Source organism: Coregonus clupeaformis, unplaced genomic scaffold, assembly GCF_020615455.1.
Source record: "Coregonus clupeaformis isolate EN_2021a unplaced genomic scaffold, ASM2061545v1 scaf0400, whole genome shotgun sequence".
Lineage (NCBI taxonomy): Eukaryota > Metazoa > Chordata > Actinopteri > Salmoniformes > Salmonidae > Coregonus > Coregonus clupeaformis.
The window spans coordinates 20,643-33,561 of NW_025533855.1; the positions used below are offsets into that span (position 1 = coordinate 20,643).

The following is a 12,919-nucleotide window of genomic DNA, read 5'->3' on the forward strand; positions in this document are numbered from 1 at the left end:
GGTACTGTTCGATTGAACGTTAGAATGGGCAAAACGAGTGACTTAAGTGACTGAGTGTGGTATGATCGTCGGTGCCAGGCGCGCCGGATCCAGTATCTCAGAAACGTCCGCCCTCCTGGGCTTTTCACACACAACAGTGTCTAGGGTTTACCGAGAATGGTGCAACAAAATAAAACATGCAGTCCTGTGGGCAAAAACAGCTAGTTGATGAGAGAGATCGAAGGAGAATGGCAAGAATCGTGCAAGCTAACAGGCAGTCCACAAACAGATAAATAACGGCACAGTACAACAGTGGTGTGCAGAACGGCATCTCGGAATGCACAACTTGTCGGCCCTTGACACGGATCGACTATTGCAGCAGATGACCACACCGGGTTCCACTCCTATCAGCTAAAAACAAGAGGAAGCGGCTCCAGTGGGCACGCGATCAACAACACTGGACAGTCATGCTGATGACAGAGTCAGGATTTGGCGTAAGCAGCATGAGTCCATGGCACCATCCTGCCTGGTGTCAATGGTACAGGCTGGTGGTGTAATGGTGTGGGGAATGTTTACCTGGCACACGTTAGGTCCCATGATACCAATTGAGCAACGTTTCCATGTCCCAAAGTATTCAGGCTTTTCTGTAAGCAAAGGGGGTACACTAGATGCCTAATAAACCTGATAAACTGGCCACTGAGTGTATATTTCCACACTAAGACTTTGGAATAATACTGTGAAAATGATGATAATGCCCTTTTAGTGTATGAGCTGTTTGAAAAGATTGCCTGAAATTTCTGCTTGTTTTTGTGGGATGGCCTTCCATGGTGACATCACTGTGTGGTAAATTAGTTAATAGACCAATAAGAAAGAGAGTTCCAAACCTCTCTGCCAATAACATCTTATTTTCCATTTCCCCCTCCCCACAGACCACTCCCAGACAGTCCTAGCAAAATTCTTGCTTGAGAAATAGTAAGGTACTTAATTGTTACCCAGAAATGATTTGATATTGAGATAAAAACGTTTGCATTGGACCTTTAATATTGGCATTTTGAATTGATATCCTCACACATATCCTCACCTTAATACCCAGTTGGCCTATGTATTCTTTTCAAATACACATACGTTTCTGAAAAGGATAATGTAAAAAAAGATAGCTAACCCTTTGTCTTGTTAATAAAATGTGGAACAACACAAATACAGCTGAAAATATATTTTTTGGGTAATTTCATGAAGATAAACCATTCAACTGATTTTACTGTAGACTAGCTAGTTGTGTGTTAAAAGGACAAAATTACAAACAGGTTAATAGAGAAAAATACTGTAAAGAGTATTTTCAGTTGAACAAAAGAGAAGAGCAAGTTGTGGATATAGTCAATCATAAATCAATTCAGGTTAATACAAGTTGCAACAGGGAGACATCTCGTGTACAGAAGCACAGAAAATGTATAGCGGGTCTCTTGGAGACAGGCCCTTTATATTCTAATCCGACAGTACCAAATGTTCTGTAAACACCAGCCTGAGAGGCTGGGAGGAAGACACAACATCAGCGGCTTCAGGCTCAGTGTGGCATCAAACTTTAACCATAACATTCAATACTGGCAGACATTTGATACTGGCAGTTAAACAGGTCAAAGGTAGGAACATCAGTACTTAGTTACAGTAAATCAAATACAGGAGACAAATTAATCAAATAATTCCCCATTACAAATACACACAACAATTCAGCTGGGAATGTCTACAGCTGTGGGATACCAGGTCATATTTGTGAGTTTCATCCTTGCCCCATGGTTTGAATATGTTGTGCGACAATTTTGAAATGAATTCTACATTGTAGTGGTTGGTGTGCATGAAGTGATTTCACCACTGGAACAACTACAGAGAGTAAGATAATGTGATGAGAAAACAACCATGAATATCCCATCGGTTGCCACACCTGCTTAAAGGCACTGAAAGTATATTAAGAATTTGTTGAGAATTGGTTGTATTTTGGTGTAACGTTCAGTCATAACAATATCTGGATACATCAGGATGCCTGGTTAGAGGAGTTCACCCACTCCACCTGGCTCCTGGCTGGCATGCTGCTCCCCCTGTTGCCAGCATGTATCACAGTGTCCTCTGTAGGTAAATCCCAGCTTTGGGCAGGTGTGGTCCTCACAATGGGAGAAGGGGCAGATGTGGCCAGCCCATCTAAATGACTTGAGAACAGTGTATCTGCACAGGTTCTGTCTCCTAAACTAAGGCCTGCTGTCAGTGTGTTCGTATCATGATGCACATCAGAGAGAGAGCAACCCTTAGGTCCACTCATCAAGTCAGAGTTTAGTCCAAAGAAAGCCTCGCTTTCACCGACTCCAAGACTTAAGCTGTCTAACATATCCATCCCCCCAGGTACAGGGTCCTCCTTCCTCTCTTCGTCTATCAGACTCAGTGTGGGGAAGATGAGGTCCAGCTCTGGTAGAGGTGGGATCACATCACTGACAAAACTGTGGGGATACTCCAGTTCTCCACTGTCATGATCTACCACTTCTGATTGGGCCATAATGTTATGATATACCACTTCTGATTGGGTCACACTGTCGAATCCAACTCCTGATTGGTCCAGGCTGTTGAACGCCACAATAGGCTGTTGGGCACTGAGGTCCACGGGGTACCCACCTTTGCTAGTCCCTTCCATTAAACAGACAGCCTCTTCATGGACCCCCGGGATAAATATTGGCTCAGAGATCCCACCGCTGACACCAATGTCTGTAACAGTACATGTAATGCTCTCTAGAGGGAGTGAGAGGAGAGGGCCAACAGAAATGAGAGTTAGTTACGTCAAACGGACAAAGGAAGTACCTGAATATTAAACTGAGGAATTAAGTGCATCACAATATAAAATGATTTTCTTCTCACCCTTGCCTGCTCTCTAATGCTTCAATCAAATACATTGAATCATTCATCAACTACATCTACTACATTAACAAGTCACCTGATATTTTCTTTTGAGAGAGTATGCGCTGGGGCCAGACTCTGGTGGTAGGCCTGTCATCCTCCTCATCGTCTGGGTGGGCAGGTGGGTCTCCTCCCATGACCAGGCCCAGTGGCACCGCCCCCACCCACTGTTTAGAGCGGACACACTGCAGGACATCCATGATCCACCGGGCCTCGCGCCACACCACCTCAAGACTCTAAACAGGGCAAAGGGACAGAGAGGCATGGGTGAGAGTTCTAATAGAGGGCTTATTCCCTCTCATACACACATACTGTCCTCCTTTGATATCTATTTCATGACTCTCTATGGGTAGTCTACCTGTGAGAGCTGAGTGATGTGACCAAGACGGCCTCTGGCCTCCTGCACCTCCTTAGTGTCCAGAGCTTCTCGCAAAGCCTGCTGGGACAGATGGGCGTCCAGCTCCAACCGAACCCAGACCTGACAGTACTGAGACAGGAAGTCTTGCTCGTACGTCCAGAAGTGCACTGTGAGACGTGAGGATTAGACAGAAAATAAAGAGAAACATCTAAGCACATCAACTGACCACCGACAGTTTCCTCTGAGCAAAAACATAAACGGCATAACACATCTTATATTCTCTATGTTGTCCATGCACCTCTCCCTCAACGTCAAGAAGACCAAGGAGCTAATTGTGGACTACAGGAAACGGGAGGGCGAGCACGCCCTCATCCACATCGAGACAGGGCTGCAGTGGAGCGGGTCGAGAGCTTCAAGTTCCTCTGGAACTTAAAATGGACCACACACACACAAACAGTCGTGAAGAAGGCGTGACAGCACCTCTTCCCCCTCAGGAGGTTGAAAAGATTTGGCATGGACCCTCAAATCATCAAAAAGTTCTACAGCTGCACAATTGAGAGCATCTTGACTGGCTGCATCACTGCTTGGTATGGCAACTACACTGCCCTCGATCACATGGTGCTACAGAGGGTGGTGCGGACAGCCCAGTACATCACTGGGGCAGAGCTGCCTGCCATCCAGTACCTCTATATCAGGCGGTGTGAAAGGAAGGCTCGGAAAATCATTAAAGACTCCAGCCACCCAACCCATAGACTGTTCTCTCTACTTCCGCACGGCAAGCGCACACACACACACACATTTGCTCACATAATACGCACATACACTACCGTTCAAAAGTTTGGGGTCACTTAGAAATGTCCATTAAAAATTTTTTGTCCATTAAAATAACAGCAAATTGATCAGAAATACAGTGCAGACATTGTTCATGTTGTAAATGGCTATTGTAGCTGGAAACTGCTGATTTTTTATGGAATATCTACATAGGCATACAGAGGCCCATTATCAGCAACCATCAGTCCTGTGTTCCAATGGCACGTTGTGTTTGCTAATACAAGTTTATCATTTCAAAAGGCTAATTGATCATTAGAAAACCCTTTTGCAATTATGTTAGCACAGCTGAAAACTGTTGTGCTGATTAAAGAAGCAATAAAACTGGCCTTCTTGAGACTAGTTGAGTATCTGGAGCATCAGCAATTGTGGGTTCGATTACAGGCTCAAAATGGCCAGAAACAAATAACTTTCTTCTGAAACGCGTCAGTCTATTCTTGTTCTGAGAAATGAAGGCTATTCCATGCGAGAAATTGCCAAGAAACTGAAGATCTCGTACAAAACTGTGTATTACTCCCTTCACAGAACAGCGCAAACTGGCTCTAAACAGAATAGAAAGAGGAGTGGGAGGCCCCTGTGCACAACTGAGCAAGAGGACAAATACATTAGTGTCTAGTTTGAGAAACAGGCCCCTCACAGGTCCTCAACTGGCAGCTTCATTAAATAGTACCCGCAAAACACCAGTCTCAACGTCAACAGTGAAGAGGCGACTCTAGGATACTGACCTTCTAGGCAGAGTTGCAAAGAAAAAGCCATATCTCAGACTGCCCATCTTAATCTTTTATTTTTATTGGCCAGTCTGAGATATGGCTTTTTCTTTGCAACTCTGCCTAGAAGGTCAGCATCCCGGAGTCGCTTCTTCACTGTTGACGTTGAGCACAGTTTTCAGCTGTGCTAACATAATTGCAAATTGGTTTTCTAATGATCAATTAGCCTTTTAAAATGATAAACTTGGATTAGCAAACACAACGTGCCATTGGAACACAGGACTGATGGTTGCTGATAATGGGCCTCTGTAGGCTTATGTAGATATTCCATTAAAAATCAGCCATTTCCAGCTACAATAGCCATTTACAACATTAACAATGTCTAAAACTTTATTTCTGATCAATTTGATGTTATTTTAATGGACAAAAAAATTGCTTTTCTTTTCGAAAACAAGGACAATTCTAAGTGACCCCAAACTTTTGAACGGTGGTGTACATTCATACTAACTCTACACACACGCACACACACTCACATACAATCATCATATACACTGCTGCTACTCTGTTTATCATATATCCTGATGCCTAGTCACCTTACCCCTATACATATCTAACCCTACCACTCCAGTATCCCTGCACATTGTAAATATGGTAATGGCACTGACCAAGGAACTGACCCTGTATATTCTACTTTACATTGTATTTATTTTTGTATAGTACTACTGATATTGATTACTGCATTGTTGGGAAAGAGCAAGCAAGAACTAGTGCGCATGACAATAAAAACTTGAAACTTAAACCCTGGCACCAATACTTACCCAGCTCAAAGATCTGCAGTGGCATTGTGAGGCCTGGCTCCTTGGTGCCAACTAGGGGCCAGTAGCTAGAGCTGAAGTCCTCACTGGGGGGCAGCAGGAGCAGCATGGACATCTTATCCCCAAACTGCAGCAGTTCCCGGGTGTACACACCGTACTGATATGCCTGCAGGAGAGGAGAGCAGGGAGAAAGGAGTGATGATCAGAGGATGAGGACAAGAGATGAAGAACATCAAGAGAGAGAAAAAGAAAAAAGAAAATAATAGAGAGCGAAGACAAGAAGAGGTAAGAGAGGTGTATGACATGATACAGTATATCATTTAAATGAGATCTAAAAGCATGTGAGTTGGAGAGTAAGTGAAACCATGGTTACCCTGTAGAGGGGGATGTTGAGCTTTGTCAACAAGAGAGTGACAGCGGCCCTGAGTGACCTCACAAACTCCCCCAGCCCAGAGCTGTCCATCGAGGTCTCATCCTCACCCTCTGTGTCCTCATTGGCTGTTAAGATGTTGTGGCATTGTAACCACGCCCATTCATCTCTAAAACAAAAATGCAGCCCAAAACACATCACAAGGAACTATCATTTGCAATGACCTGATTTGATCAGTCAGTAATCCTTAAAAACACTAGGCAAACATTGAGGACACACTTCATTATAAGTATTATACAGTATTCCATTTCATCATCAGCTATACCAGGTCAGAACAGTTTAAAAGTCAGTCTTTACGCAGTAGTGCATACTAAACTCAGTGGTAAGCTCAGTGGTAGTGTGTTAGCTGTGTTACCGGGACACATGGGGATTGTGGCGCACTCTGGCGTGGCATAGCAGGTTGGGCAGCCTCTGGGGCACTAGAACCCTGATCTGCTCCACTGTGCTGCACAGCTTCAAGATGCCCACGTACAGGCCAGGCTGGGCCCACTGGACACTGCGTCTGTGGAAGGACAGCTTCTCCTGGTGAGGGACACAGAGAAAGGCATTGTTGTATTAGCACAATAAGAAGCCTTACTACTGTATATAAACACAAGCACATAGTGGCCCAGCCAGGAAGGGTCACCTTGAGCTGCTCTGTGAGGGTGTCCATGGCAGTAGGCTCTGGGAGTAGAGGGGTCCTGCTCTGTTTCTTCTCCAGCAAAGCCAGGGGGACCCAGTGGAGAGGGGGGTCAGGGGGTTTGGTGTGGGCCGCACAATCCCTCACCGTCACCAGCAGAACGTTACCCTGCCTGTCCTTCAGAGGCTCATAGTACACCTGCCCCAAGTCTACTGTCCCCAGAGAGGACTGCAGAGAGAGGCAGGGAAGGAGAGAGGGAGAAAAGTATGAAATATCAGGATAAAGAGAAAGAGTGAAAAGGAAAGTCAACGAGAAACAGGCAGTGAAAGAGAAAGTTTACAGAAAATGTTGTCTCTTCATCTTTGCTAGGTGCTTGTTTGATGAGAAGGCCATGTACAGTGACCTATTAGTGTAAATTATAAAAAAAAATCACCTGTAGTTGTGCTACAGCCTGCAAGATATTGTGCCTGTTCTGAAGGAGTGATGAAGAGGAGGAGAGAGCGGAGGAGAGGGCCTGCTGGAGCCAGGGCACCTGTTGCCACGCACAGGACAACTGTAAGAAAGAGAGCGAGGGATAGAAAGATAGAAAAGAGACAATGTAACTTTGGAACATATATTTCACACAGGTTTACATACCAATGTATTCAATTTGATTGACAGCTAACCTTGGCGAACCAAAGGAAGTCCTGAGTGATGGAGGTGGAGCAGCACTGGATCTCCACCAATGGGAGCTGGTCATCTGCTGTGACCAGGATGTTTTCCTTGTTGTAGAACACAGTTGCCAGGTATACACCCCTAACAATGAGACAATGAGGAAGAACAGAGGAGAGAATAAGATTAGTTTCATCCTAAGGAGGGAAGACAGAAAAAATCTGAATAGAGAGGTAGGTGCAAGAAAGAGAGGGCTGAAAGGGACTGAAACCCTTGTTCAAAGAGTAGGGGATGTACTGAGGGAACAGAAACAGAGTGTAATCTTTCTCTAAATGTAACCATGTGAGATGTTAGTGGTAGAGAGACAGAGTTGTTGGGTGAGGAGCATTGCTGTCTCACCTCTGTAGGAGACGGACAAACTTGGTGGCTGACTGGAAGAGCTGCTTCAGGCCGCGAGACATTGACAGGCGCTTTCTGTGGCTCTGGGGCTTTGAGCTCTCTATGGGCCACAGGACAAAGGAATGAGAAATACAGACATGGAGGGCCATGTGAAAGAGACAGAGTATTATTTTGAGTGACTGATACTGTTTACTTTCTCATTTATTATACAGGTATTGAATGTACAAGGCTGTTTATCTTACACAAATCATTTGAATAGTATATTCATTCCCCTTGTATGAGAGGTGGAACTGAGATGCTGTATCTATGTTATGGTTGAAGAAGTACATTACCTATACAGTATCCCCTGTAGTGTGGCTCTCTGGTCTGCTCCAACAGTCTCCTGACCAAAGCCTCCTTGTTCCTGCTTGGAGTTTTCACCCCCATACACTCCCTCCAGCCTGCAGAGGGAGACAGAGCCCAGCAGCGGTCACTGATATTCACTGTGGAGTCATATGAAGTTGCCCCTAGACACTGATCCAAGGTCAGTTGTTTTCTTCAAATGGCTAAGGTTGGTATTTGGGGAGCTGATTCTTGATCTGTTATTAGGGGCAACTTCTACTCGGAGCATTGATGATAATATTGAATATCAGAAAGTGGTTTTGTCTGGCTGTCTGCAGTTCCATTTACTCACTGGAGGGGGCAGCACTGACTGGGCTGGAGCTCTGAGCCAGGCCCCATCCCTTCACATTGTAGGCGGTCACTCTCACAAAGTAGTGCACTCCCTAAAACACCAATACATTATCATCATGACTTGACCTTACAAACAGGCAGACCAGGGCAAATAACTTAACATAGTAGTTGTTCATTTATGCAGGTAACTGAGACAGTTGAGGTTAAGTGCCTCCTAGCCTCAGGGTGTTCTGGCTCAGGACATGTGACAGGGGTCGTGTGTGTCTTACTGTCGTGAGTCCTGTGATGCTATGGATGGGGGTCTTAGTGTCGATCACCTGGGCTGAGCCAAGTATGCTCTTGAAGTTGGCAGAGGTGCTCCATTCCACTGTAGGTGACAGGAAAAGAGACAGAGACATGGATGTATCTATGATATTGAGTACTGAGTCATAATTGCAATAGTGATTAGAGCCAATGTTAGAGTTGGAGTAGTAGAACCCCACCTCTGTAGCGTGTGATCAATCCAGTGGCGATACCGGTTGGCTCTCGAATGGACACAAACAGGGAAGAGGCACTGGTCACAAACAGTGACACACTACTGGGAGGGCCAGGGAGGTCTAGGGGACACGGAGAGATGGAGAGACACACCGACAGTAAACACAGCCTTGGAGCAAAAGGTACATAACATAAACAAATCAATGAGACTGGGTTGAGTGCGTCATACTTGTCCTTCATCACCCCTGACCCCTAGCCTCTGACCTGTGTGGTGGAAGCTCTCCCTCATCCTGCAGTACAGCTGCTGCCGTAGGGTCCAGAGGTGGAGCTGTCTCTGAATGTCGGCCTGCACATGTGGCCCCGCCCCTGCTCGAACCAGTAGCTCCTCCCTCCTGTCCTCCACCTGCCTGCCGGCCAACACCACCAGGGCATCCAGCTTGCACAACCACTCAGCCGGACCACACACTGAGAGAAAGGGATGGAGGGAGAGAGAGAGAGAGAGAGAGAGAGAGAGAGAGAGAGAGAGAGAGAGAGAGAGAGAGAGAGAGAGAGAGAGAGAGAGAGAGAGAGAGAGAGAGAGAGAGAGAGAGAGAGAGAGAGAGAGGATAGAGAGTGGGAGGGAGAGATAATAAACATGTTTTGCATTGTTTACACAGTGTGGGAACAAGATAGAGGGAAACTGTGACTTTAACTATATCTGTAAACATTACATTTAAAGATCACTCACTAGTAGTCACTACCCCAAAAAGAATAATGTCTTAATGTACTGGATGATCCATTGTTTGTGTAAAATGTGTATAACTGTTACTTGCCATCTCTTGATTGCACTGATTCAATGTACGTCAATGTGTAAGACTCACAGACGGGGTTGTGTCTGGCTCCTGCCTTTGTCAACACATGCAGCAGAGGGGAGTTCTGGGTTAGAGCAGCCACGTCCAGAGGTACCAGGCCCTGCTCACTCACTCTGTTTACACCCTTTTCCCTCTCTCTTTCCCAATCCTTCTCTTTCTTCTCCCCTGTATCCCATCCTCCTCCTCCGCCACACACTCTGTCCCTGAATAGCAGGCTCTGCACCGCCAGGGTGTCCTCATTCTCCACTGCCTCCCACAGGTTCTTATACTAACACAGGAGAAGGAGAGGGGATTGAGTGAGAAACAGGCACATGGAGGGATACAGGGTAAGAGGGTACATCCTCATGGGCATGGCAGAAAAATGCAGGAAGAAAATGTAACTTTAGATGATAATATGGAACAACAATTTAAGACAATTCGAGAAAAGCAAAGATAAAACACCCAAAATGGATGCAAAAGTCATTTTCTCTCAGGATGTCTTACTGTGGGTGTGGCCTTGCATGAATGTTTCGGCATGCCTGTCTCCCCGGCAGCAGAGGACTCTCCGCCCCTCAGCCTAACCGACAGGTTCCTGTAGACGCGTTTAGGCGAGGCGGGACCCAGAGAGCGCCGCCGCTGTAGAAGGTTTCTCACCGACACAGACATACAATAGATGGCACACACACAACTGGTAGAGAGTGGGAACAGCAGGATTCAGGAGGTACAGGGAACAATAACAGAAGAAGGTGGATGGATGATGGAGAGGTCACAGAAAGACAGAGTGATGAGAGGAATGGCACACGGGAGGGAGAGGGGGAAGAAGGGAGGATGAAGGGGGTGTGTAATAGGAAGAGCTGCATTAGAGGACTAGAATGGAGTGATACGGTAGGAATAAAATGAGGGAGGGAAAAATAGATTTAAAAAAGTTAATAGAACCAAGTCAGACTTACTGTCTGTCATCTTACCAGCAGTTAAAACTGTTGCAGCAATGTATCAGTACTTAAGGTGAGCTGGGTTGAGCTGAGCAGCACTGTGTGTGGGTGGATAAGTGGATCAAAGTTACAATGCCTGAGCACAGCAGATGGAAAATGCCTCACAGAAGTTTGAACATCTCACTCTTCTCCCCTTTGTTCCCATTTTCTAGTCTAATGCATTATGGCATTTCTTCTTACTCAATGGAGTCTCTGCACAAAGCAATCTCACCATCAATCTAATGGAATGGAAGTCTACAGAGTGCACAGTAAAAACTATTACATTCAGTGCTCCTGAGATCAAACATGTCATACATATATAACCATTTATCTGCCCTCACATTTGCCTTTATCATGTCTTACATTAGTGATGGATAATTGTCTATTCTTCTTCACCTCTTTTCAGATAGGAAAAACCAGCAGCATTGTATCCTGCACCGTTCACTGGATTCATAATCCAGCAGCCCACTTTCCTTCCAAAAGCCCCCAACACTTTTTTGTTGCTTTGACCAAAATGCTCTCTTTCACTTTTCTTTTCTCTCCTCAGTCACTACACTCTCTTCCATCCTTCCTCTCTATCTCTTCTTCTACCTTTTTTAAACTCCTCAGCTTTCCACTTACGTTCATGCCCCTTCCATTTACATCATAGTATTATTCAGATACAAAATACATCCCTGGCAAGAGATACCCTGACTCCATCTCTCTATCATCTCTCCTTTTCCCTCACCCATTTCCCCTCATCCCTCATTCTAATGGAAATGAAAGCCACATTCAATCTTCATGTCTGTCTGGTCATGTTCTGACTCTAACTACTCCAGGCCTTTGTGTCTCCTAGAGGAAGTGAATACTCCATTAGCTTGTGCTGGTAGTGTGGCACTTTCCTGTGGCCTCAAAGGCGCCTGGTGTCCCCAGCTGGCATTCTGTACCTATGTATGCCCACTTGTGACATAACAACCCTTCACTCCTCTTACCCCCTGCATTGCCTTTCCATGCATAGGGAAAATATAAGGGTGAGACCGCCTCACTGTTATTGGTAGATTCAGTTCTATTGTTTGTTTATTGTACCTTACATCTCTTATGGAAAGTGCCGATCTGTGTCTGTGAAACTGGTTGAGTGATGGGATTAGTGTCTATGCTGTATGGAGGTGCCAACAGATGACAATCACTGGACAAAAAGACTCCATGCAAACAAGAATTGACATTCAGTAATTTCAGTTGATATTGATACTTCTATGAAGTAGCATTAACATATTGCTATGCAGATTATGTCATTATTATAAATGTATTCCATTCTGTTGTGGCTTTTTTGTAGGCCTAAGCATTTGCTTGATAACAGACAAAGCAGTGTTTCACAGTGTCTATACATAAATATCCTATGACTCATACCTGGCACCAGGAAGTGATGCTGTTACTCGAAAGAAACGCAATCATTTATAAGTGTGTGAACCAAATAAGGAAACATTGGAAGATTTTGTATACATATAGATAATGAATTCAAAATTCCTGAAACATTACACCAGCATCTGATAGCAGCCTAAGTGCAAATGCAACAGTTATGCCAATGTAATAAATACACAGTTGTTTGAGCCCATGAATGGACAGAAAATGAAAGTTTCGAAAATTATCCAAGTTAGAATAGAATGCACGACATCATATTCAGCATGCACATCGCATACAAACGAACTTACAAACAGTGGCAAATTACAAATGAGTTCAATAAAAAACATTTCATACCCTATTGCAATAATCCACTCGCATCCTATGGCCTCTGTAACAACCTGGTTGTGTGTTGCATTATGAATTATTTGCCAGGTAAATATGTTAGATTAAAAGTATACAAGGCAATACCTTCCGTAGGTGTAAACTCCTGCTTCTCCCTGGTCACATATTACACCACAATCACCACGAAAGCGTCAACTAAAATTAAATTAATTAATCCTAAAGTTATGATAGCAATCGGAATTAATTCATCCCTCTCAGTGCGGTTAATCCACTTTCATGAACTTTCACTTCTCACGGTCAAGCGAACGTGCTCCTGACGCTCAACATACCATTTGGTACCTCGCGCCCCTCCCATCTCTCTCTCTCTCTCTCTCTCTCTCTCTCTCTCTCTCTCTCTCTCTCTCTCTCTCTCTCTCTCTCTCTCTCTCTCTCCCTCTCTCTCCCTCTCTCTCTCCTTCACATATGCTTAGGCAGACATGGACCAATTCAGAATTCACATAATTATACAGCTAGATGGAATAAGGTAGATA

General features: G+C 44.8%; 1 protein-coding gene across 1 annotated transcript; it reads right to left on the minus strand.

Moving 5' to 3' along the window:
* Positions 1–998: 998 nt before the first annotated feature.
* On the minus strand, positions 999–12,671 carry LOC121551339 (ankyrin repeat and fibronectin type-III domain-containing protein 1). The gene is made up of 18 exons (XM_041863945.2): positions 12,516–12,671; positions 10,201–10,563; positions 9,727–9,985; positions 9,131–9,331; positions 8,875–8,988; positions 8,662–8,759; positions 8,394–8,484; positions 8,053–8,160; positions 7,721–7,820; positions 7,336–7,465; positions 7,104–7,223; positions 6,677–6,898; positions 6,407–6,573; positions 5,995–6,160; positions 5,625–5,787; positions 3,272–3,438; positions 2,951–3,149; positions 999–2,748 (listed from the first exon to the last, which is right to left on the minus strand). Exons 2-18 carry the CDS (start codon positions 10,360–10,362, stop codon positions 2,006–2,008), a joined length of 3,210 nt encoding a protein of 1,069 aa, XP_041719879.1. The 5' UTR covers positions 10,363–10,563; positions 12,516–12,671; the 3' UTR covers positions 999–2,005.
* Between the last annotated feature and the right edge of the window lie 248 nt (positions 12,672–12,919).

Bases quoted from the DNA above. Each gene is read 5' to 3' on its own strand.
- LOC121551339 (XM_041863945.2), bottom strand. From the start codon at position 10,362: ATGTCTGTGTCGGTGAGAAACCTTCTACAGCGGCGGCGCTCTCTGGGT. The intron at 6,899-7,103 runs GTGATTTTTTTT...CTCTCTCTGCAG, and splicing joins AGGCTGTAGCACAACTACAG to TCCTCTCTGGGGACAGTAGA. The intron at 5,788-5,994 runs GTAACCATGGTT...CCTCTCCTGCAG, and splicing joins TCAACATCCCCCTCTACAGG to GCATATCAGTACGGTGTGTA.